Here is a 25,155-nt window from a genome sequence, read left to right on the forward strand (position 1 = left end):
TATTTTGTTAACTTAAAAATTTTGTTGACAACAACGGCAAGGTAAAATTGGCTCTTAAAAAATTTGAATTCATTTTAAGTGCATGTTTTTTGGATCGCGTGGAAACTATTTGTTTCCTATTTAATTTTCAAAATTCCCCAGGGAGACCCGGGATCAAAGTGCTACTGCCTTATATTCATGTAAGAATATATTTAGCAGCAATCAATCATGTCTCTACAGCAGGATATTAAAACACTTAAAAGCAGTAGGAAAGTGTTTCCAATTCCTCGGCAACTTCGATACTCGTTAACTTTTTCAACTGTTTAACGGCAAATCATCCTAGTAGTATATGATTCCGTTCAGAGGACAAACCAAAAGGATCTTTCATTCACTCACCTGCAGAGTGCCAACGATAACTGAGAAGAAAAGGAAATTCTTCTCTCTCACTACACAGGCGCTTTGCCACATCAAATTCTCGAATCCAGTCTTCTTTGTGCTCTGTGGCAAAGTACTTCAATAACACCATGCTTGAAATGTCTCCTCCCTCAGACCAAGCTACAGCATAACCCTGTAACATCAAAGATTCATTGCGAAGGTTAAACCCATACCAGCCTAATGGCCCTCCCTTCCCTCCCTTCCCACCCAACAAGTCTTTAAGTCGAGTGAGTCTGTTGGTTCTCTGGTAATAATTTATACTCCTAAGTGTAAATCAATTGCTCATGATCGTCAAATGTCCTGGCCAAGAACACGATGCAATGACTTGGGCAGGGCTCGAACTTAGCTTCTCCAGTAGGTGTTCAGTCCAATGCATGCTTTGACCACTAGTTCCCCAGCCAAATTGTTCAGACAGTCAGTGACTAACTCAGGTAAAAGCCAAGTCTGAGATCCTAACCGAGATAAAATCTTCGACCTTCCACAGACTGGTAATATCATCTGACCGATGAGCAACATTGAGAGTGATCGCACCTTAGGTAGCATGTCATATGTACTTGCATAGCTCCATAAATCTTTCCCCAAGGATATCAGGATTTTTTATTTTGGTGAACATTATTCTACACACTTACAATGGTAGGTTTTCCAGCGGTGTCGTCTTGTAGAATATTCACTTCTTCAATCAGCTTCAGTTTAGAGTGCATCGTGTGCTCACTATTGTGTTCACTATTGTCTCGTTCATGCTGTCCTGGTGAAGGCAAGGGACGAGGGAAAGCGATTACATTGGCGATCAGGGTGGCATCATGGGATGGTTTTATCAAATCCACTGCCTGCCTCCGACCTTAGATGAATAAAAATAAATCATGCAACTACACGTTAGTCTGCGACAGATATACAAGGAATTACTCGCACACAGCACTGAAGAAGTATTCCTCGTTTAAGACAAGTTTTTCATATCTCAAATTTGATTGCATTCGAGATTTATCTTCAGTTTTAGAAAATATGCGTTGCTTGACTTGTATTTTTCCATAAGATATCGAACGTACTCCTTGGAAGTAGTTCTCTTCAAAGTGCCCTTTTGAAAGATTCTTTAAAGGGGATATCAGGGGCGGATCCAGGAATTTTTGATTGGGGTGATCCAAACTTTGGTTCAGAAAGGACTGTTGGACTACTTTGAGGCAAATTACTTCTCCCCCACACCCCACACCCCCTTCCACCAGTCGCGGTTGCACGTTATAATTCCTTGGCCGCTTACCGTTTACTTGGATTAATTTATTAAAAAAATCAGCCAGTTGAAAAATGATATACGATCCTGTCGATGTAAGAATTTCAGTCTCAAAGTTGTAAGCGTCAGGTCTGATGGGGGGGTTCTGGATCCGCCTCTAGAGATTCACCCTTTTGTGGGTTACTGCCCCCCAAGACCTTGGCAGGGACCTCAAGCAAACCATGATTGGCCATACTCTGCTAAAAACAACATGAAATCGCCAAAATTTATGTGGTCTGAGGACGGTGAATCATTTACGTCTTTTTGTGGAATGCAAGGGTGCTCAATTTTAACTCGAAAATTATACCGAAGTTGAGGTCCAAAGGCATCTAGCCACCCACGAAATCATTATGGACGGTTTCCTCGGTGCTCCCGTTCTACATGCTTCTGGTCCCCAATATTTCCGAGAGGGACTCCAAAGATGATAACAACTGTGTCAGGCTCTGGGTGGAGAGGGTGGGGAAGGGGTGGGAGGGTGCAAAAATAACAGGGGCCAAAAGTCCCAGTAGAAAAATAAGGAACAAAAGGTGCTTTCCTTATTCCTTTATTCATCGCCCATCCCCTCCAATTCAGTGGCTGGAATTATCTAGGGATACGTTGAAAATGCATTCAGTTCACCGATAATTATCATTTCTCACCTGGCATTCGCTCGTTCAATGTCTTCATTATAATACCAGTGATATCTTTTCCCTTTTTGGTTAAGCTTTGCCTTGCTCGTTGGGTGGAAAAAGTGTACAGGATTGGATTTATGGAGGAGTTGATAGGAAGAACAAACACTGCAATCCAGACGTAGGCGATTTTGTTTGGATCCTCAAAATTCCCAGTTAGCGATAAAACACTGATTGTTATGATGGGCATCCAGCAGCAGAAGTCTGTCATCACGATGAAGGCAAGCCTCTTAGCCATCTCGGATTCCTTTTTGAAATTCGTCGATCGCGCTGCACGTGCAGCACGCTTTACCGTCCAAAATATTGAGATATACGCCACGAGGATAAAGGCGAAAGAAATGAAGTTCAAGCCCACAAAGAATGACGCGGAGTATTCCCAGCCAGCCGGTGTGCCCTCAGAAAGCTGAAGAGGAAGGCAGACTGCAGAGCGACCATAGAAACCGAAATCCCCACTTTTATCGTAAAAGTAATTTATTCCGGTGATAGGAATCACAGATATGACTATGCCAAACATCCATACACTCATGCAGGCGAAAACGGCCGCTTTGTAAGTAAGGCGCTTGAACTTGAATGGGAAGACGATACAGATAAGTCGGTCGATGGTGATGATGGTGAGAATCAGGACAGAAACTTCACTAGAGAGCATCGAAAGAGCTCCAATGACTTGACAGCTGATGCTAGATCTCCATTTAATGTCATGCTTAAAGTATTCCCCTCGCCATCTTGCGTCCATGATGGCGATCGTTAATAGATACACGCCCATAAACAGATCAGCTACGGCCAGATTGGTCAGCAGACAAGACTGAACCCTGCTTTCTTCTTTATCAACGGCACGCCATATTATGACGAGGACGTTGCCAAGGAGCGCAAGTATTCCCAGAATCCAGATGCAGACCTGAACAGTTTCGTTTTTCATGAGGTCGTCGCAGCTCGAAAACTCGTTGATTGGAGAATCGCAGTCAACTCCTTCGATTGACTTTATGGCGTAGCAGCAGAAAATAAATCGGTCGAGTTTCCTGTATAAAAGAAGTATCTCATGATAGGCACGATTGACAGTTTTACCTCCCTCCTCCCTTGGGGAAGTTTTTATCTAAATGTCAAAAGTTGTAAGGGAATGCCCTTGTTTTGCTTTTCGTTGCTTATTGATTGGTTCCGATTAATCCGTACACCCTCTCAACCAATGAAATGCGCCATAATTTTCTTTATTTAATGCCGGTTGACTTGTGTTCGTATAGTTTTGTATGGGCGTGTAAAAGTATAGTCTCCCTCGCAGCCGTTTTCAGTCTCGTCACGCAACGCTCCTCCCCACAAACGGTTTGTGGGGAGAAGCGTTGTGTGACGAGACTAAAAACGGCTGCGAGGGAGACTGGTAAAAGTAAGGAGTAATATCACTTACGTTTATTCAAGTGATGATAATTTTTAACCTTACGACGAAACATACGGTTACTTGTTTTTATTATTTGGGGCAAAATTTTGTTTCTTCAGGAAGTTCAAAAACGACCTAATATGATACTTCTAAATCTGATTGGGCGAAATTGGAAAGCGCTTCATGAAATAGAACCCTTTCGAAGGCCAACAAGCGTAGAATGTTCATTGATAGATACTCACAAATACTTCAAGTTTGCTAGTTCACTAAATGCATCGGAAGGTACACCAGATAGCTTGTTATTGTTTAGATACCTGTAGCAATGGATAAAAAATAATTGACGAAGTGACAAACTGTTATTTTTTAAATCTAAGATTTGATTTAAGACAGCTGTCATGCTTGCCACCTAGGAATTTTTTTACTTAAGTTTTTGTTATCGAAGTATAGCGATCAACAAACGCTCTACTCACAAATATTCCAGTGATTTGAGTCCTTTGAAAGTTCCCTTTGTCACTGTTGTTAGCTCGTTCCTACTCAAGTCTCTGAGGAAAAAAGCGGAATACGGATGACATTTAAGTCAAAAGTCACTTCTGTCGTAAGATTGATAGTTCAAACGTTTTGTGGAGAATCCAAATAGTCCTCACTTGAATTTATATCGAAATTGGCCATTTCGAGAAACGAAGTACACTGTACACAACAGAAATGAGTAGAGCTTCCAGGTATTCAAGGTGAGATAGAACCACAAAATTGACCGGCTAGCTATGTTAATTACATTGATACCTTGTTATTCAAACAGTGCCAAAAATTATTATGACAATTGACCCTCCTTGTACACCACTACCATGATCATTGCCTAACGTCATCAGCCAGTTTTATCATCGTTTGACCATTTATACCCTAACATCAATATCCATACATTCTGTACTCTTCTCTAAACTTTTCTTTTGTGATTGAAAGGGAGAATTTGGCTAACAATTAAGAGCTTCTTTGGTTTGTGATAATTTTCCTTTGTTCTCCTGACCTTAATGTGTGATTCAGGGCTCAGATTGTGAGAACAAAGTAGATGGTTGTCACCTTCAGGAGTCAAATGGTTACGCCACCTAACGTTTTACTTCCTGATGTGACCGTAAATTCCTCCATCAATATCCATGTAAAATAATCAAGTACGCAAGAGAAAGGAATTTAGACAACGTTCAGCTGAAGGATTTTAATTTGATGCCACCCAAAACTCTTTCAGCTACTATACGTGGACATATAGGAAGTATCGGTAACTTTGTGGGTTTAGAGCCGTATTGTATACCATGAATCACTGATGGTAACAGTAGTTTAGATGTTAGATGAAAAGACAATCAATTCTATTTCTTTTTCTGATTATCTCACTGCTTGAATTTCAAACCTTATGATATCACGATGTTGAACGTAAACACAGCGAAAAAACTTTTCGAGAGCAGTAAGTACATGGACTTTCGAGAAACGGGCCCCAGTAGGCAACCAATTATTCTTACGTTTTAATTTAAAACTGTTTTTTTCTCTAATGATGACCAACTTTTGGATTGCCATACTTGTTAAGGATTATTTTCTGTTCCTTCCATTCTAAAAAAACTTTTGAAAAAGCGAATCGGAAGTTCACTACCGGAAGTTATGTTACTCGCGCGAATTGATTGACAGTTTAGAAAAAAAATACCCGGATTCATAGGAGAAGTGCTTACGCCATGGAAAAAAATCTAATGTGGTTGTTTTGTTGTTTTTACGGGACTTTTATTAATGGAAATTTGGACTTTCTTTGGAGTTTGGACAGGGAGAATTTAGGAACCTAAGGAGAAACAATACTTACAAAACTTTCAGCTTTAAAAGATCTTCAAACAGGCCTTCTGGTAATGTTTTAAACTTGTTATCCTGAAGATATCTAATTGCACATGGCCAAATAAAAAAGTAATGATACATAATAAATAACCTAATCGAAGAATAAGGGAAACAAAACCCACAAAAATTTCGAATTTCCAATCTTGATCTAAAAACAATTCCACGAAAGTTTCGAATTTCCAATCTTGATCTAAAAACAATTCCATTTCAGGTCTTCATGGGGTATTCGGAGTCATAAAGTTCGACACATCACAAATAGTCACAACTACAATTATTTCAAATTAAGTCACGGGAAACATTACCTGAAATATATAAAGGACAACAATACTTACAGATGGGTCATGGTGCTTTTGTTTTCAAAAACACCATATTCCATTCTCTCAATCTGGTTTGAACGCAAGCCTCTGAGAGAAAATTTAAAATTTTAATTTAGACCATCTCCACTTAAGGTCGTTGAAGACATTTTAAGAGCTTCACATGAGAAATAGAGTGTTGCAAATTTAATTGGGTAACTAGTAGTTTAGAAGTTAATACTTACAAAATCTCTATACTAGAAAGTCCATCCAACATTCCTTTTACTGCTTTACGAAGAAGGTTTTTCCCTAAATCTCTGAAGCAAATCAATCAAATTCACTGAGTTTAAATTGGGTAAAACGAGGTGGAATGAAGTCTAATGGCCCATTCAAGGACACTCAGTTTTTTCAGCGAATAGGATACGTAACAAGAACAAGTATGCAAGCGTCAGTCGTTTGCACTATATCGAGTTCAATGGAAAATCGTTCAACTGCACCCATTATGACTTTCCGCCTATGATTAAAATCGAACCATAGTGACAAACCTGGGGTAAGGATGGGCCTTGTAAGGCACACAAATACTTACAGAACGCGTAAATTAGGAAGTTCAAGAAAGACTCCGTCGGGAAGAGATTGTAAAAAGTTGAAGTTCAGTCGCCTGGAACAAAAAGTACAGCGTTAAATTCAGTTTACATATAACTGATAACAGCCTTAAAACGACTTCCTTCCGAAAGCTAAATACCACCGCTTTTGTCACTACTGGGCAAGCAACTGTGCCCAGATGTTACCATTTGTATCTGAAATGGGGTAGCAGTTTTTAAAACCCTCTTGGATAGCAGATCATAGTATCTCCACTTTATTTTCTTCTTGGTTTATGCTAGTGTAAAGACAAAAAAGACCATATTATGCGGTTTTCCCAATCAAGGAGTGCAGTATTTTAACTGAAGAAACAACTCACTCGTCAAAAAAAATCAACTTAAAATGTCGTGATGCATACTAACATAGTTTCGACGGATGAGACATTTTGAAAGCAGTTTTCAATGAGGCGAAGCAGAATATTAAAGCTCATGTCTCTAAAAAAAAAAATGATCATTTGTTAAACTCCCCAGCCAGTTTACTTAACTCTATAGCAGAAATCTTGGTGGAGATTTTTTATTCTTTTAACCAACAAATATAAAGTTTACTCACATATATTCTAGCTTGTCGAGATTTGCAAAGGCCTGTTCTTGTAACTGAGATATCCGATTTTTCTGAAAAAACCTGAAAGAAATATTGAACTTGCAGTAAACAAGAATATAATAGAAATTATAATCATCTCAAACCAACAGAGTAGCTAAAAAAGAAAAGGAAAACAAAGTGGATATGTCAATGATTAAGTTGACAAACAACAAAACTATTAATGCGCCCAGGTTTTCATGGCTTACACAGCTCGAGTATTGGGGGGGAGATTAGATGGAACAGTGAGCAAGTCTGCTCCAGTTACAAGAATCCCGTTGTCTTTGCCTTCACCGAAATCTTCACATTTGCAGCTCGATGGACAACCTAAGAAAAAGAGAAAACAATGCTATTATTCAGACTGCAGCTGACAACTACCGTCCAAATCTGGGATGATAGGAAAACATGCAAACAGTAAATTAGAAGTATAACATCAGAGCACGAGACCCAAAGATTGTTTACTTTGCTGAATTGAACAGGATGGTTCGTCATTTTCCTTGGCTGGAAAAAGAAAAGAAGAGTTTTTAAATACCCCCATAAAGGAGTACTGAAAAGAAATAAAAGGGCTCAAAGACGTTAGTCAATACTGCGAATGGAGAACTACTGGTAACCTTCATGAGAAATGAACGCATAATAAAAAAACTTGTCTTTCTTAAATGCACTCAGAACAGAATAAACTTGAATTCAAAATCTTGTATTGGTTTCCTTCAGTATTTCGCATTTTTCAACCAAAGAAATGTATAATATTGAAATTATTTATCTAAAAGATAACTAGTTGTAGGCCAAGATCACCGACAGCAATTTTACAACAGCTTTAGATGACCTTTCGCCGCCAGAGTGACCAATAGTTGCGCAACGTAAGAGGCGCCATAATTATATTCTCCCGCTTGTCAGAACTGAACGTTTCAAGAGGACTTTTGTTAATAGATGTTTGTTCTCTTGTTAGTTAGTCAGTTAGTTATTTAGTTAGTTAATTAGTTTTATATTTGCTTAAGTTCATATCATTGTAACTAAAGACGTTTGTTGTTTAGATTGCTTAATAAAGACTTTTATTATTATTACCATATATGGTATTCATTAGATTTGGGCAGACTATCTACATAAAAGTAATGAATCGTATTTGACACCTTAGTGGATTTTTTAATGGCCTTCTTCCACCCAGAAATGAGCCTTATCTCCAACATGGAGACGACACCTGAAGTACTGAATAAGGCAGCAGAATGAAGAAAGGAATCATAACAAAAACGCAATAAACTTTGTGATTTTCATTTACCTGAAACAGAATGATATAAGGCTTTTAATCTGGCCACGGGCAAATTTTCTTGACAGCTCAGAAGAACTGTTAAATGATTCGAGGAAGATAAGAAATCTGGGGGAAACAGGTAGCCGCAGAATTTGCCCAACGAGGGCCCAGTTTTTTCGCTACCATCAAAAACCTCCACAAAACATTTATCACATGTGGGGTGGTCCCTGAGTCGGAATTCTTGGAACTTCAAGTGAATTATATGACGGGGTGGGACGGTTATGAGCCATCTGCAAAGAATGTCATCAAGAGAATGTCCCGGATATAACGGAGAGAAGAAATATCCCGACTTGTTGGTCAAGTTTTCGTTACAGGCTGAAACAGGATGAAAGAACTGTTAGTTGATGAGACAAAATGGTTCTGGTATGTTTCTTATAACAAAAGGACAGTCTGTAAATATTGTGGCCAATCAGGTAGTTATTGAAAACACCTTCCACATTTAAGAAAAAATTGAACATATTTTGTTTAAACGTGCGATTGCGAAGCGAAGAGGAGGACCAACGTTACATTCAACCAATCTGTGATGCTAGGTTCGGGAATCAAACTAAGAAACCGCTGGAGGGAGGTAATTCATCCTCCAAAAAGTCGATATGGCAAAGATGGAAGGTGATGCTTTTGTCAATTTGTCAATTTGTGTCAATTTGGTAAAAGGTGACGTCCGTTAGTTCTCTTTTATCCACCGAAAAGTCGATAAGACAAAGATGGAAAGTGGCGCTTTTGGTAATTTGTCCGTTTGTGTCAATTTGTCAAAAGTGTAATTTTCATCCCTTTCCAAAAGCTTTCCCCACAATATGAATGCGGTTTAGTGCACTTAAGGAATGTTTCTACTAAAACCGTACCTTGTTTAGCTGACAAGGGTTTGTGTTGGCAAAGGTTTCCCTCCTCAATGTACAATCCTGCCAATGCTATCAGGTCTTCCCTTGTCTCTGTTTTTCCTTCTATTAGCACCTGTTTATTGTATCAGACGATAGCAAAAATATATAACAAAAAAATCTCATATTTATGGTCGATCACTGTAACTCGTCATCCTCGAAAAACTAAAAAAAGTAGACATGGAAATGGAGAAAATTCCATAAACAAAGAACTTTACGCCACGCTACGGAACTGTTTTTCGAGGAGAACTATCGATCTGTTGGAAAGCTTTATTCGCAGTAAAATACAATGGAAAGTTGCGGGTAATGGGTAACTGGTTAAGTTTTTCTAATACTCTTCTATGCTTAAAACCTGGAAACCATTTTTTTTTATACCGTCAGCACAAACATTTATCCCTTCCGAGCAGAATATGCTCCTAACATAATATCCCGAGACACATACCTGAAACTCAGAGAGAGAATTCAAAGGAACTTTTCCGTAAAGCCAGTTCTTGCCAGTGTTGCTTCCTGAAATCCAGATTGGAATTTTACGGTAGGTTTTTGTCTTCTGGTAAATTGTAAGTGTCTTCTTCCCAGGTCCCCGGAACATGTAACGAAACTTCAGGCACTCACTAGGCCAGTCATGTGATCTATTGTATAGCGGGCTCATGAGAACAGCCAACTGGGTAAAGCGGGTGACGTTGGTATCCACTACAAGTCGTCCACCTGGATCAGAAATAAAATTAAACGCATTTTATTTACAAAAGATCATCGTAAACTCTATCGATAAATTACCAAGAAACAAGGAACATTTAACAACGTGTTGAGCGAACCAACAAAACATCAAATTTCAAGAGCCATCATAGTAGAAAGTTGATTAAATTGCGACATTGATGCAGCGGTTCTTGGTTCAGAGTCGAGCATGGTTCCAAATTTCTTCCCTTGACTAATTTCTCTCAATCAGCTGTAGAACTAATTATAAAGCCTTTCTCGACATGGATTAATAACAAAAGTTTTTTGAATTATGGTGTAACAGGGAAAACGAGAGTTAGATTTGCAAGGTGAGAAATTGCAACTTTTTTCGCTCGTTTCTTCTTGTGGTTTCGCAGCTCAGTTTCAAAACTCCCTTAACCAGCCAAAAGGATCTTTTCATATCCAAACTTTAGAGCAATAAATTAAGGACTGATTGCGATCAAATTCTCGTCACTATGAACTTGCCTCCTCTATCGCTGCAGGTTCGAAACCATTTTACTTCCACTTCTTTCTGCAACCCTTTTCTGACTGTTTTCCAGGCCTTCACGTCACCATCTTCGCTGTCACATCCAAATGACATGCGCAGTATCTCCTCGACTGGCATTGGGTGACCCCATAGATTGAATCCACTCAATACACCCAAAGCAATTGACGCATTTTCGCTGGAATTTCTGAAACCAATGGTCATGGTTCCTCCCCCTGGGTGCAACAGGTTAAGAGATTGTAGCAATTTTGTTACAACTCTTAAATTTTATGAAAAAAATTATGTAATCATCTGGAAGTTCGTTAACTCACGAATTTAACCCTCAGCTTAGTTTTTTGATCGCAGAGGTTAATTGTACCTCGGCGTTCTCGTTTAAAATCAGCTATCTATTACGATAAGTTGAAGATGGTCTAGTTAGAAAGTAAATGTGGAAAAATGCAACGCAAAATCAACCAGACAATTAAAAAATGACACTTTCGCTGAAGCCATTGAGCAAATGTCATTAATTTCTCTACAAAAGGTACCTTCGATCGGCGTAAAATGGAATTCAAATGAATCATATTTTCTCTCGCCGTCTTTGAACACCTGCATGAGCCCCTTACGAATATTCCACAATACACACACGTGGTGCCACACGTCATCTGCTACGCCCATCGGTATTTTGCTATGAATAAAATATAAAGATAATCAGGCATTTAAACTGAATTCATCTATCCATCTATCCATCCATTCATCCATATCGTGGCATGTGGCCACTCACTAAGTTACAGTAGTAGGTGCAATCCAGGATGTATTATCATTGGAAATTGTTACATCTCCTTTACACCTTCTTACACAAACTGGTTCTCGAAAAACTAGGAGTCTTAAGCAGTCTCAGCGATGGTGTCAACGAAAAGAGAAGCTAAGAAATGAATTCGGTTTAATTTAAGAAAATGGCAGCACCGACTGCATTAAAGATTAGAATAGAAACTTGATTTATTCGCTTTCGGTGTTCCACATTTCTGACTCCTGAAGAATTGGCGGTATCCCGTTGTTGTTCTGTAGAGGACGGCCACGAAATGAAAGCCACCCGCAGAATTATATTTCGGCTCGTCAAACTTTTAGTTTGGTCCTGTCTCGTCCTCGTTGACCTTGCTTATGCAGTTTGCTTAAATTCTCTTTTATGCACCTTCCAAGGGAACAATGAATGAATTAAATATTTTGTTTCCTACCTCCTCCTTTCTTCCATCTGTAATACAAAAGTGTCGTTGCTGACGTAGCATCCCAGTTGCAGCGACTCGCCATGCACCTTGGAGACTTTATATTCGATGAAAAAACCATCATGAGAGGTCTTTAACCAAAAGCAGAGCGTAAAACCCTTGAGGAGTGGTGAAATTTCCGAGAACGACACATAGCCAAGATCTATATCAGGAAGATGAATCTCGTAGTTTCCTGGATCGAGAGTTCATGTAATGTTAAAAAAAAATTCCTATCAATTATATAGCAACCATATACAGCTGAAACTTTGATAGAGGATGCAATGACAAGACAGATCCATTTTTAACCTCCATTTAATAAATTTTCATTTCCGAGGGGAAGCATGAAGATTACGGGAAACTTTTTCCTGAATGTACTCAGAAGCTTACGCTCTGAAACAGAAATTCAGTTAGAGTCGGACCTCCCTTCGCGACTACCTCTCGTTGTGAACACCTCTAGTTAGCGACCACTTTTTCAAAATACCAAAAGTTTCCAAGTCAGATCACAATAAATGGAACCTCTCGTAAGTGACCATTTCTCGCAATTGACCTCTTTTAGAAATTCTCAACCTCCCGTAGGAGACCACTTGACAGACAATCGGTTTTTCTCTCACAAGCGGAAACTGAAAATTGTTTCAACAATTGTTTCGTTAAAGTAGAGCCACTGGAAGTGCTTCCCGAAATGGCTTTGCCGCATGAATTTTTGCTTGTGTTCGGTTCCTAGAGAATTTTGAACAGCACCACTTGGAATAACAAACGAACCAAGTTTCCTTTACGAGAATTATATCAAACGTGCTGTACTAAATAATATGTGAGATACAAAATAATCACCATAGATCCTAAGCTAAGTTCTTGTTTGTTTTGCTTGAATACGCCGCAAAGAGTTATTCCTATAGGTTTCCATAAGCGCTGGCCGGGAAGGGTCCGGTCACCATATGAAAATTACTCGAGATATGGAAGCTAGTAAGCGACCACCTTCCGTAAGATATCACTTAGACTTCACATTTCGGATGATCGCTTACGAGAGGTTCAGCTGTATTTGTGTTCGCCGAGAACAATAAAATTCAGAAACATACAAACTAATTAGGTCATGTGCTTCTAATTGACCATATCGCTGTAAATATTACGGTCAAACTCACATGGTAGTAAGGATATCAAGTGTCAGAGTAGTTTAGGCCCTTGGGTTTCACATTTGTGGATTCCAGTTCTAAATCTTACAGTCATTGACTCAATTGGGTTCGTAATCCCTGTGTTAAATGACTCAGCAGGGCATTACAATTGTAGCTGAGATTTTTTCAAAAAGTTAGTTTTGAATTTCCAGTTCATTAGTTTAGTTTCCCCAAACAGCAAAGAAAAAAGTTATAGAAATGTAAGATGAATGTATTTTTTATGTAATGTATTAAAAATTTTACCCACCAAAACCACTGGAGTGAACAGAGTCGCCAACACCGCCCCGTTTGTCATTACCAGTACCACTACTGTCGTTCTGATAGATATAGTCAAGTTCCTTCTTCTTGAGACTCTTCCAGCCATGAACATTTTTCCATCCACACCAGTCTTGCGATATGTCACATGGGCTGTCATTTGATTCATTCGCTAAAGGATCAACTGAACTGTGATTAAGAAAAGCCTTCCCCGTAAGCTTGAATTCCTATCAAGTTATTTTCAACGGCTCTCCTTGGAAAAATGCGCGTGTTTTTTGAAGGAAACCTCCCCTATCTTAAAAAATAACTCTTGAAATGTTCCAAATGTACTTCTCAATAGATCTGGCAAATAGATGTTGCCTTAGTAAGCGGTCTGAGATTTTTTTTTATCGTTTTCCAAAGAAGGGTATTACAGCCACTTCGACTTTCGCTTGGCCGCCATCTTAAATAGTGCACAATGCACTCAAGGTGTAGTTTTTCACTCATGTTGATGCTGAATTGCTGTCGTTTAAAGAAAGTTTTAGAGAATGTGTCACAGTTCTTCGTTTTCAGTTAGAGCCGGAGCACTCTTCAAGCGAAGAGAGACAGGAAAGCGAGGCAGAAGAGAATATGGAGAAGCGCCAGGTTAAAAATTCTGAAAATGTCGACCGCCGATCGACACACTTCATGGTGCTTACTGCTCCAACTAATGAGGAAAATCTGCGACACATTTAACAAAATTTTCTTGAGGAGAAAGCAATTAAGTATTAACAGGAGTATCAAGAAACAATTACACGTCATCAGGCTAGAGTTCATCGCGCGCTATTCAAGATGGCGACCGCGGGAAATTCGCAGTGGCTGTAAGACCTTTTGGAAAATGATAAAAAAATCAGACCACATGGTAAGGCAATTTTTTCTGCCAGATCTATTGAGAAATACATTTGGAACATTTTGAGAGTTACTTGTTAAAAGAGAGGAGGTTCCCTCAAGGTTTTGTTAGAGGATAGAAAGAAGCTACACGGCCGTGCCACTGCCAAAGCCACTGCCACCGTCATTGCTACTGCCACTGCTACTGCTACTGCTTCTGCTACTCCTACTGCTACTGCCACTTCCACAACTCCCACCGTTAACACCTCTGTTACTGCTACTTTTATTGCTACTACTATTGCTATTACTTCTTCTGGTACCACTATTACCGAGTAATTTTGTTACCAACGCATAAAGACTTAGATACAGGCAAGGGAATTAGGATTGAAACTGGACGAGAGTATTTTTCTGATGCACTGTCTTTCCAAAAACAAACAAAAACGATTATTTTAGGCGCAGGAAGTTGCAATATCAGACGGTAGCGACTCGTGAATCAGGTACATTACCTTTACAGCCATACAGCTCCACTCTCATGGAGATGTGATAATTCCAAGCTGTCGGTCGAAAGCGGATGAAACGTGCTATGATAAGTGGATTAACTTCATGAAAAACAACAGTGTCCATATCTGTGTTTCCATCAAATTCCTTCATGAAAAGATGGTAGTACAATTATGAAAGGAAATAATTTGGATATATCAACACAGTTGAAATGGTAAATTGGCCACCGTAATTATTACAAAAGCTGACGTTTCGAGCGTTAGCCCTTCGTCGGAGCGAATAGAGGAATTGTGGGTTGTGTGTGCTTTTAAAGGCAGAAAATGGAGCGACGTTATTGGTGGGAGCATGGCAACGAGAAAAACATGAATAAATTGAAAGGAAAATGAAAGGAAAGCTTGTCTATTCTCACTTCAAAATCATACCATCCTCCTGAACTTATGTAAGTGAAAACGGAATCGAACCAAATGAAAACGAACAAGATCAAACCTTACCGAAACGAAACGAACCGAACAAAACTGAACCCGGAAAAATTCAACCGAGCTAAACCGAATCCAACTACACCCAACGAGACCAAGCCAAGCTGAGCCAACTCGACCAGCCTCGCCCCGCCCCGCCCTGAATCGACCTGAAGTGTTCCGAACCGAACTTAATCAAACCAAACTCGGCCAAAAAAGATAGGCTGAACCGAGTCGACCTGCTCCAACCTGTCCCTACCAATCTCACACTGCCCCGACTCGATTCGATGCGACGCGGCCTGACCCGATACGACGCGACTCCAATCCACTCGACCCGAGCTCAGCCGACCCCAACCAAATATAATCAAACCAAATGATACTAAACTCAGCCAAATGTTTATTTATTCATTTATTTATTTATTTATTTATTTTTATTTTGGATGAGAAAGACAACAGTAATATGATTTTGATGTGTGAAGTCCAACTCACCTTCTCTTCAATATTTCCTGGTTTCTTGTAATACTGGAAGCTTATTCCATCCCCGCTATACTGCAGCTTGTACTTCGTTACCCACTGAGGATATGCATTCCGTCCTTGCGTTGCTACAGCCGTGACCTTCGTGTACCGAATTCCCAAAGCCACTTGAAGCCATTGGTTATAGTCGTTTACGCCTGCTGTCCAAGATCCCCTTTTGACGCCTGATTGTTTCAAATGTAACCTACCCTGAGAAGGGGCGTGGTGAGCATCCCATTGTGATGAAGCAGTGATTTGTTTTTTGGAGATAGTTCCATTCTCCATGCCAAGAGGCTTTTGACAATCTAATGGTTCTTAGGGATTAAAAAGTAATGTAGCTATTGGTAAAATAGTGAGAACAGGATAGGATAAACCGTAGCCTATACTTTCCGCGTCCTTAGCTGTTTTACCTACGGTTAGAGGCGAGTATAGAGGTGAAAAAAAGAAAATCGTTTCAGTTTCTCTATTCTAATGTAGCTTTGGGCGTGCCAAAAGTTCCCAAAACATTATGCCCTTCCTCCTTTCGCCATCTAACTCTAAAACCTGAATATTTATTGCCCTTAATGAATGACGCTCATTTCTTGAAAATTTAACTCTTATTAGGGGATTGACGGCTTTAATATGTTTCTTCAACTGGAAGAATAGGATCATTGGCTTTTAGTACAATTACATTCATTTTATTCATAATTTTGCACAGCATATCCACGAGTTTACCATAGCGTCACTTTGATTAGTTAGTCGTAGGAGTGTGAGGTTAATGGGCACAGCAAGTGCCTGCAACGTAAAAAAGAACTTGACAGTACACGAAGTGCAGTTTTCTATGAATACGTAACCTCTAGCGTAACCCTTACCTTTAACAGCACTCCAAGGAATCAGTTTGCAGGGTTCTTTGGTGAAAGAAACATTAGCAATGGCCAGAAATGGTCCATGAGTGAAATTGCAGACACCAACAGAATGAATCTATGGAAGGTTATAAAAAGGCAATCATGATAAGCTCAGGCATGTAGAACCACGAGAAGATAGGTTTTATGGGAAAAAGGAATGTTTAAGTCTAACCCACTCTAGTTCTAGGAACACCGTCTAAGAACACCGTCATAGAAGAGACCACGACATCATTAAATCGTAACCACGTTAAGAGTTTTTCTCCTTCGCAGCCTTTGTGTGGTCTAGACTTGTAACGCGCTCTCTCACGTTACACCTGTTGTTAGAAGGGTAAACAACGCGTTTCTTCACGAGCTTAACGTTGCATGGGGAGACTTAACAAAACGCTGCGAAGGAGAGTATTAACTACCTGAATTTGAGTTGAATTGACTGGTATTGGAAGCTGTGCGTAACGCCACATATTGGTCGCCTCTTCTGCATGGAAATGATGTTGAGTTTTGTTCGTGTTTGTGTTGTTTAATAACACAGTTAACGAAGCCTTGTGCCAGAAACCAAGGCACTTCCATTCATAAGCAATGCTGTTGATGATGGGAGACGAGAGAAAACATGGCAGTTCTGATGCTCCAACTGGTAGAGAGGCGTATCCTACTGACAAAAAATACGGCGTCGTGTTAAGGAGTGATCTGCTCTGGATACCATATGATTTTGTCGCCGACATTAAAAAGTATACGTGAAATCATAGTGGGGACTGCATTTTAAGATTCCAAAGGATATCCTAACTTAGGAAAAATCGTTTTCAAATATGCCAAAAAGTGCGTTCCTGGACGGTGCCATTTTGAAACTTGCTGAAGGTTATTACATAGTTTTTAAGACATATTTTAAAATCTCTGTATTTTCTATGGCAATTATGGGAAAAGGGAAAGCAAACGACCGTTATCGGTCATAAAGCATCACTATGTTACTGTCAACTGACGATCAAACAGCTTACCTCGCTTTCCCATTCCCGCCAAATGAGTATTCAGAACCCCCCAATCATGAACGTACCAATCGCACCCACTCTCTTCAAAATAGCAGTCTGGACTCGCTGGAGACGAAGCATAAAAAGCAGTAGGTTACAGATGCAACTTGTGCTTCTTTTTGGTCCTAATACTGACGATACTGGACGGGAAAATAGCGAGAAATCGTGGTAATTCTAGTTAACTTGTCTTGAAGCCTTTATTTCTGTTTGGATCACCTTAGAATTAAACACACTTACTTTGTTTGAAGATTTTCTCACATGTTCCGTCCAATACGGTAAAATCATCCACTGCAATATCACCTTTACTTCCAGTACCAGCTGTTCCTTCTAGTACAATCTGAAAATAGCAATCTTAATATCAACAAAAATTGACCTCTACAAAGCTTAAATGCGTATTTTGCATTACTTTGCGAAATACGTCTGATTTTAAACCTTGTGCTTTTGGAAAATATGTGATTAAGTAAATGAAGATACAATGCACTCTTTTAAATGCCCTTATAAAACAGACCATTCTAAAAAGGAGCTCAAATTTAAAACATCTACATTTAAAGAGCGAGACTTTCGTTCAGCCAGCAGCTCCTGAAGGAGGGTGCACTGTGGATTGCGCATTTTTAGATGATTTTATCGTCGTCTTGTATGATTGAATTGTTTAAATAAATTAAAATTTAAGCCTATTTGTCGCATATTTATCGGAAAATTTGATACTTACTTGATACCAACGGGTGCTATTCAGAGCCGTCTGACCATATCGCCAACGATTTCCTTGATCTCCCGACACCATCCAAACAAGCGTTTCTGATTGGTTAGTTTTAAGGTAAATACTCAGATTACCGATGTCCGACCCGTGCATGTGATACCAGAACTTAACGCAGACTGTCTCATTAGGTTCCATCCAGTCGCTTAGCAATCTCGCCTCGTCTCCAAAGTTTCTTAGAGAAGCTTCAATATAGATATAAGAACCTGCAAAAAGATATCGCGCGTCTATTTTTTTTTTGCCTTCGTGAACCAAATTCTGACCCTGATGAACGAGACGGCTGGGTTTTAGAGCGCTCTCCGGTTAAGTGTCGTAAAACCAAACCCAAAGGGATTTCAACAGCCAATTAAAGCGAAGGAAAATACCCTTAAGTTCTAATGAGAACTCGAGGTGAGACAAGCATGCTGCCTTAAGCGCAGGTAACAAATCGTGTGTGTTTTTAGTTATGCATCTCATTGGTTGATAAGGTGGCACGAGCTTTCGTGACCAGTCACAGAACGATATCAGCAAAAGTATTGTAGTCCTAGATTACTTTAAAATTGGTTTATTCAGTCATAACCTTTATTCATTTTTTGATAGAATTGAATTCGTTTGGAGCCTTTATTTCTGCTTAGGCCATTGTTGGTTCTTTCCTCACTGAAGTGATTTCTGCGCAAAGGCTGCCTTACCATCCTTGCTGAACGAAGTGTGATCGTAACTCGGCCCAGTTCCTTCTGTTGGCGTCTGACCAGAGCCCACGGTCCACTGGAAAGTGGCATTCTTGTCAGGGTTTAGTCCACAACGGCTCGTTTGAAAGTTACAGTTACCTAAAAGGACCAATAGAAACTTATTCACTTAAAAACAGGAAAGAAAACAAACAGGCAAATAAACACAATCATAGAAAAATTATCATAGCTATAGAAATGCCAGTTGATTCAGAAGAATGGAAAAATGAAACAAGCAAGTTATTGAGAAAATTTGACACTTTGTGCATGTTTGGACATTTACGTTGTTTAAAAAGCAGTTATTTTGAGTTATTCTTCTATGAGTTAGTAAAAAAAAGAGACGTCTGATTGGAATAGCTGACTAGGTCTGCAAATTAACCAAAAGAAAATTAGTATAGAGGAAACACTGAAATCGTTCTACCTCTGAAAGATCTGCATCTATTTTGTCCAGTGGAATCTTTGGAGGTACACGCTAAATCATTAAGATTGCACCTGGCAGATACTGGAAACCAGAAAGATGAAACGCTACGTGAAAACCACTGCTACGTAAAAGTCTGACTTGCAAACTTTTGTTTAACTTAATTACACAATTAAGAGCGTCACCACTAATGACTGGCTCCCTTCATAAGGAAATCTATCTGAATTACATATAAATCTCTTCTGATAAGGGAAACCCCTTGGGAATCTAGATATAGGAAATCCTGCAAAACATGCGGAGAACCCCTTACTACGATTTTTCATTCTCTTCAAGACAAGCAAACAACATGCAGAGCCTCACTTTTTCTAGCAGACATGGTTACCCAACTGCTAACCGTTTCTTTATGCTTGCTTCACATCCTCATCTTGCTTACCGCATATAGATGGTGTGTTAGTTCCATCCTTGCAGAAGGGTGTTTGACCACAAGTGTCTGACCAGGGAATGCACGATCCATCAAGGCACTGATGACTAGAGGGACATGGATTCTCTGCCAAAAAAAATTATCATCGGTGCATTTAGTAACTACCAAACGACGAGAATCTGGAAAATTGCTATTTCAGTGGGAATCAACTGTCTAATTGACCCGCTTGAGCGTAATAGTCCGGGAAACTGCTGTTTCACTAATGGTCTAGGGTCCTTAGCAGTCTACATTTTCTAGACCATAGGGATATCTTCTGCTTCATGATCATTTGACTAAATACAAACAGTCAACTCACGACAGTTGCTTTCATCATCTCCGCCAGAGCAATCCACGTTACCGTCGCACAAGGCCGTTGCTCGGAGACATCCTCCTCCTTTACAGGCGAACCTACTGGAAGGACACTCACAATTCTCTTCATCTGAATGATCCTTGCAGGCAAAGTCGCCATCGCACAGCAAATTCCTCTTGATACATTCGCCGTTCTCACAGGTAAACTGATCTTCGCTACATTTGAAACCTAACGCAACCGGAAAATTTAAGAATCACCGATGGAACAAATGGGATTTGATGGGCAAGTGGAATGTTTGTTAAAAGAAACTGAACGTAAGCACAGAAGTTAATGTAAAGTTTCAACATACATCAGCCATTTTAGTGGTTAACTTTCAGCTGGATGTCTTTCCGTAAGGTCTAAGATTGTGTAGCTGCGGTCATTAGCTTGAAACTAAAGCTATTTTTCTGCCATGAATCATCCAAAACAGATGCGCATAGAATAATCAAATATTTAATTAGCTGTTATTTCTTTCAAACGTCTGGGCACTGAATGCCATTTACTTCATCGGCTTGTAAAAATACAGGTAACAAAGATAAATAATAGAAAGTACTTCACGAATTCATACTGAAAAACAATGTTCTTAATTTATTTTGAAGCCATCTTTTATTTTTAATGAAAACATAATCACCTGGTTGGGCAAAGTAGGGTCGTAGTGAACAATTCTCAGTAGTTATAGTGACATCATCAAATGCAACGTTAATTTCGTCTTCAAGAACGCCTTCTCCTTTAAAAATTATCTAAAAGAATAAACCCCATAAGAAATATCAAGCTTTGATTAAATGTGGTGACGTGAGTTCATTTCGTCCCCATTTCTCAGTTCTAACCTGAATTCCTTTGGCTCCATGCCAAGTAACCTGAGCTGCTGACCATCTTTTACCGTGGTTTCCAGTCAAATTCCATATTAACAGATCCTCTTTATTTGTCTCTCGTAGATAAACCTCGAGGGTCGGCTTCGACTTAGCAGGCATGAGGTAATTGAAACGCAGACACAGGCCCACGGATCTATGGAACGGTTGCCATGGCAACAAAGGACTGTCCAATTGTGCTTTGTAAGGGCCATCAATAAAAGCAAAGCTACCTATATTGTAAAAAGGAATCTTGTACAGTTGCAGTAACGCATCGCGTTTTCAGTGAGCCAAAGCTGAAAGGACCTGGGAAAGTGTGCCTGGAACGTGTAAATGTTCATTGTCTCGCCAGGAGAGTTTTGAAGAAACAAAACTGATTTTCAAGGCGGCTGGAGTAGCACAGCAGCCAGAGCCTATCACGTTTTCTGCCACGACTCATACTCATGGGGCACGAAAGACAGACACATGGAGTATCTAGCAACGGAAAAGATTTGTGCATTCAATATTCTTCAGATTTGTGCATTTTTGCCAAATTTGACGCTCCTGTCAAACTACGTGATCATGAATCAGTACCTATGTATAGCTCTGAGATTTCCCTCTCTCCTTACAACTAACCTGGAAAGTTAACAAAGGGTTTAGCACTGGCTAAGTTCGACTTGTTGGGCATGTCATCAGGGTGTGTCCATCCAAGACAATAAGATTGGAAATAACACTCTATTAACACCACGGCTAGGAAGTAAATAAATGAAGTTATCAATATTATTATTTTTTTAAATCAGAAGACATGTTAAAAATTACACGAGAAAGGAATTCACCTTGAAGATGGAGATGACCTAACACCCTCTGATCGACAATACTCTCCAGATTACTTGCAAACGAAGAGGAAACCTGTATTGATATGCAGAAATATTAGGGGAATAGTACAATGAATAATATGGTTTGTATAAGGACCCTTCCTTTGGTTGTACACAGTCAGTACATCTATTCCTCTAAATTTCAAGGATGAGCCATCTTGACCTCACGCTTTGTCAATAACGCCTATATACTGACCTTCACTGTAAAATTTCCTGGCTGTTTGACTGTGTCAAAAACAGCCGTGAAGGATGTGTTTACACAAGAGAGGTTCACTGCTGGGTTCACTGTTATGTATTGTCCTAGCGTTGAGATATTCAGTTGTAGCGGGCAGTCTGGGCAATACAAACCATCACAACAGAACTGGAAGAATCCTATTTGAAATGAAAGTAGTGACGTTTGTACGCTAGGTTTGACGTACCATATTATTAGAGTACCATATTATTTGTGTTTTTTTTCTCCATCGAGTCGGATGAAATGGTGTCAGACTCATTCTCGTCAATTAACAAGGTTCACTTTTCAAAACTTAAGCCTCTTTTTGGATAATAGTTTCATAGATAGTACTTCCGAGTTTACACATGACAGGCTCACTGGCTGGTTCACCATTTTGTTTTCTCCTAGGGTTGAGATGTTCAGTTGTAAAGGGTAGTTTGGGCAAAACAAACCATCACAACAGAACTGGAAAAATCCTATTCAAAATGAAAGTAGCAATGTTTGTATGTTAGGTTTGACGTCTATTAGGGTACCACGTTCTTTGTGTTTTTTTTCTCCACTGAATTGGATGAAATGGTGTCAGACTCATTTCCATCGACTACCAGGGTTCACTTTTTTACAATTAAGGTATGGGTCGCACTTGGGCAAAGTTTTAAATTTTGCCGGCAAAAAAACCACAGAAATTTGAAACCGCAACCGGAAAGCAAACTTCTGGTTTCAACTATCAGGGTCGCACTAGGTGAAAAAATATGTCAGTGATGACACTTTGATAAACCAGACACACGTTCATCCACGTGTTATGGGGAGAGAGCAGTGAGCTGAAAAAGGAAAACAAACGTTAAAAAAATGCGTCCCTTTGAAGCATTGTTAATAACGATCACGGTGATGCTTATTCTTCTTATTCATTTAAATCAGGAGCACCCTTTTTGTCTTTCGTATGATGTATGAAAGATAGGTTAACACCTGTTTAACTGTTTTGACTGCCACTATGAAATTGGTCCGCTAGTCCGACGAGCTCCGGAGACGATGATGAAGCGGAATTCTGCGAAGGGCTCTCAATAATTCCAATAGTTGTCCCTTCAGGACCACAACTTTGGCCTTGAGGGTACACATATTGTGAATACTCTGCATTGCCACCGAAATAAACCGGGAACTGTGATAAAATTGTAATAATAAAATCCACGTCCGTCCATGGTAAAGAAAGAGCGCGAACTGAAGTAGATCTCGCGCGCTGTTAATTTTATTGCATATTATCTGTTTGCTGTTACTGACAAGCGATGACAGTTACCACTGTGATAGCTAATGCTTAGTCCGAGCTTTCCGAAATCTGCCTGCCCCACCCCAGCACTACGGGGTCTTTGATATTTTGGCCGGTTTTCAAAGTTTATGCGAACCGGAAAAGTTAGGGTCGCATTAGGAAATGTGCCCCGATTACAGATTTTTACACCAAAGTGACCACATTCACACCAAGCTTTGCCAAGTGCGACCCATGCCTTTAAGCCTCATTTTGGATAGTGGTTGCCAAAGGAAACGGAAACGTCGACACAAAGATAGAATACACTCTCCCTGAAATAGAAATACTAATAATAACACAAGTTATTGATCTTAATGATGATGATTGTAATGCTAGCTAATATTAAAAACGACGATAATACTGTCACAGTTTTTAAAACTGTAAAAGAGAAGCTGAAAGACTCGTTGAGAGGTAGGTGATTTTTGATAGTAATGCTTAATTATTCCTGGTAATTTAGAAGTGCATGAATCACCACTATTAACATGCAAGACCTGATCAATTCACCTGAAATGCGCAATTCCGTACCAACGAAACCAGGTATGGATGATTCGTGATTTTCAAGTGTCACTTCTAGTTTACGTGTCCCTATCAGAATTGAACGAAGAAGCAGCTTTAATAATCAGTACAGTGCAGTTCTGAATGATTCTTGCTTCCCGGCCACGACAGCTGTTATATCTAACAACAGAAGCGCACGCCATACCTGGTTTAGTCCAAAATAGTCTTTTTCTTGGAATAGGCCTTTCATATTCACCATTTGGTCTACGCATACCCAAAGATACGTGGTCTCCGCCTCTGAATTCTCTCATAAAGACCCCCATTTGGTAAATGCGGCATTTGTCCAAAAATATTGGTTGTGATGTTTGCTGGCCTTTGTATCTTAAAAAAACAAAACAAAACAAAACAAAACAGCGTAAATGATCTAAAAAGGAGAACACCCAGAAACCTTGAGGTGTATACGTAAAAGCCTGTGGCTGTTTTCTCTGTATATGAAACGAACAGGAGTAAGGCTACTAAGCGCTGGACTGTTGTGCGGAAGGTCGAGTGTTCGAGCCCCGGCCGGAACAACACTCAAGGTCTTTAAATAATTGAGAAGAATATGCTACCTTTATTTAACATCAAGAAATGGTTAGATATTCTAGTCTTCTCGGATAGGGACGAATAAATAGAGGTCCCGTATCCTGTGGGGTTAGGGGTAGGAGACGTTAATTTCCCACGCATGAGATTACTGCGTGATGGATGTCCTCCCCTGGGGTGGGATGGGTGGGTTTCCACATTTGCATTTAAACGAGCTATCGCTTATATGCGATATGTGGTTAAATAAAATTACTTAGTTACTTACTTCAACCCTCTCCTTGGTTAGTTACCTTCTATTTGGAAAGGTTTACTTTGTGTACTTTCAAAAAAAGTTTCGTAATAAAGACCACAGCATGAAGATCGCACAAAGGTTCTGACCTAGATCCGGAATTTAGGGTGCGTAAGAATTGGTCGAAAAAAGTTTTCCCGAATATCTTTGAACGTACTATGATGCACATTCAAGTTTCAAGCGACCCTAATCGTGTCTATTATTCTTTTGCGTGTCTTACTTGTCCCATTGTTGATGGTAAGTCCATCTTTCAACGGTGATGATTAGTTGCCTAGACACAGTCTTTTCTGACTTCTTATCAACAGTTTCAATGCCTTCCTCAGTAACATGGTCCATCCATAGTTCACATAAATTATCGCATGCCACGTAAAATGTGTAATTACCACTCTCAGGAACCTGTAGAAGGAAGGAAGAAAAACGACCTAAGGCTACACGAGATTGCATTTTCGGTACTTCTTTTCAGAGAAACTATTTTGTTGTCTAAAGGCTGATAGTTTCGAAAGAAACTGTTTGGGGCTGCGTCGGTGGGGGTAACGAAATAATTTGGATATATCAACA

General features: G+C 39.7%; 1 protein-coding gene across 1 annotated transcript in view; it reads right to left on the reverse strand.

Annotated features, from left to right (window-relative positions):
* The window catches only part of LOC148732140 (MAM and LDL-receptor class A domain-containing protein 1-like), a 57,838-nt gene that overhangs the window by 1,760 nt on the left and 30,923 nt on the right, over positions 1-25,155 (reverse strand). The window contains 39 exon segments of the mRNA XM_088756411.1: positions 376-547; positions 1,044-1,252; positions 2,314-3,359; positions 3,952-4,023; positions 4,180-4,251; positions 5,544-5,615; positions 5,905-5,976; positions 6,111-6,182; positions 6,452-6,523; positions 6,867-6,938; positions 7,054-7,125; positions 7,290-7,407; positions 7,543-7,581; positions 8,354-8,698; positions 9,223-9,331; positions 9,698-9,960; positions 10,453-10,686; positions 10,996-11,135; positions 11,683-11,902; positions 13,123-13,302; positions 14,483-14,621; positions 15,419-15,747; positions 16,294-16,402; positions 16,734-16,972; positions 17,313-17,408; positions 17,580-17,679; positions 18,052-18,302; positions 18,765-18,902; positions 19,222-19,302; positions 19,652-19,765; positions 19,995-20,216; positions 20,659-20,767; positions 20,855-21,108; positions 21,491-21,604; positions 21,691-21,763; positions 21,926-22,101; positions 23,739-23,819; positions 23,935-24,110; positions 24,818-24,993. Coding sequence (XP_088612537.1) covers positions 376-547; positions 1,044-1,252; positions 2,314-3,359; positions 3,952-4,023; positions 4,180-4,251; positions 5,544-5,615; positions 5,905-5,976; positions 6,111-6,182; positions 6,452-6,523; positions 6,867-6,938; positions 7,054-7,125; positions 7,290-7,407; positions 7,543-7,581; positions 8,354-8,698; positions 9,223-9,331; positions 9,698-9,960; positions 10,453-10,686; positions 10,996-11,135; positions 11,683-11,902; positions 13,123-13,302; positions 14,483-14,621; positions 15,419-15,747; positions 16,294-16,402; positions 16,734-16,972; positions 17,313-17,408; positions 17,580-17,679; positions 18,052-18,302; positions 18,765-18,902; positions 19,222-19,302; positions 19,652-19,765; positions 19,995-20,216; positions 20,659-20,767; positions 20,855-21,108; positions 21,491-21,604; positions 21,691-21,763; positions 21,926-22,101; positions 23,739-23,819; positions 23,935-24,110; positions 24,818-24,993 — 6,628 coding nt within the window.

This window comes from Stylophora pistillata, chromosome 4 (genome assembly GCF_964205215.1).
Source record: "Stylophora pistillata chromosome 4, jaStyPist1.2, whole genome shotgun sequence".
Classification (NCBI taxonomy): domain Eukaryota; kingdom Metazoa; phylum Cnidaria; class Anthozoa; order Scleractinia; family Pocilloporidae; genus Stylophora; species Stylophora pistillata.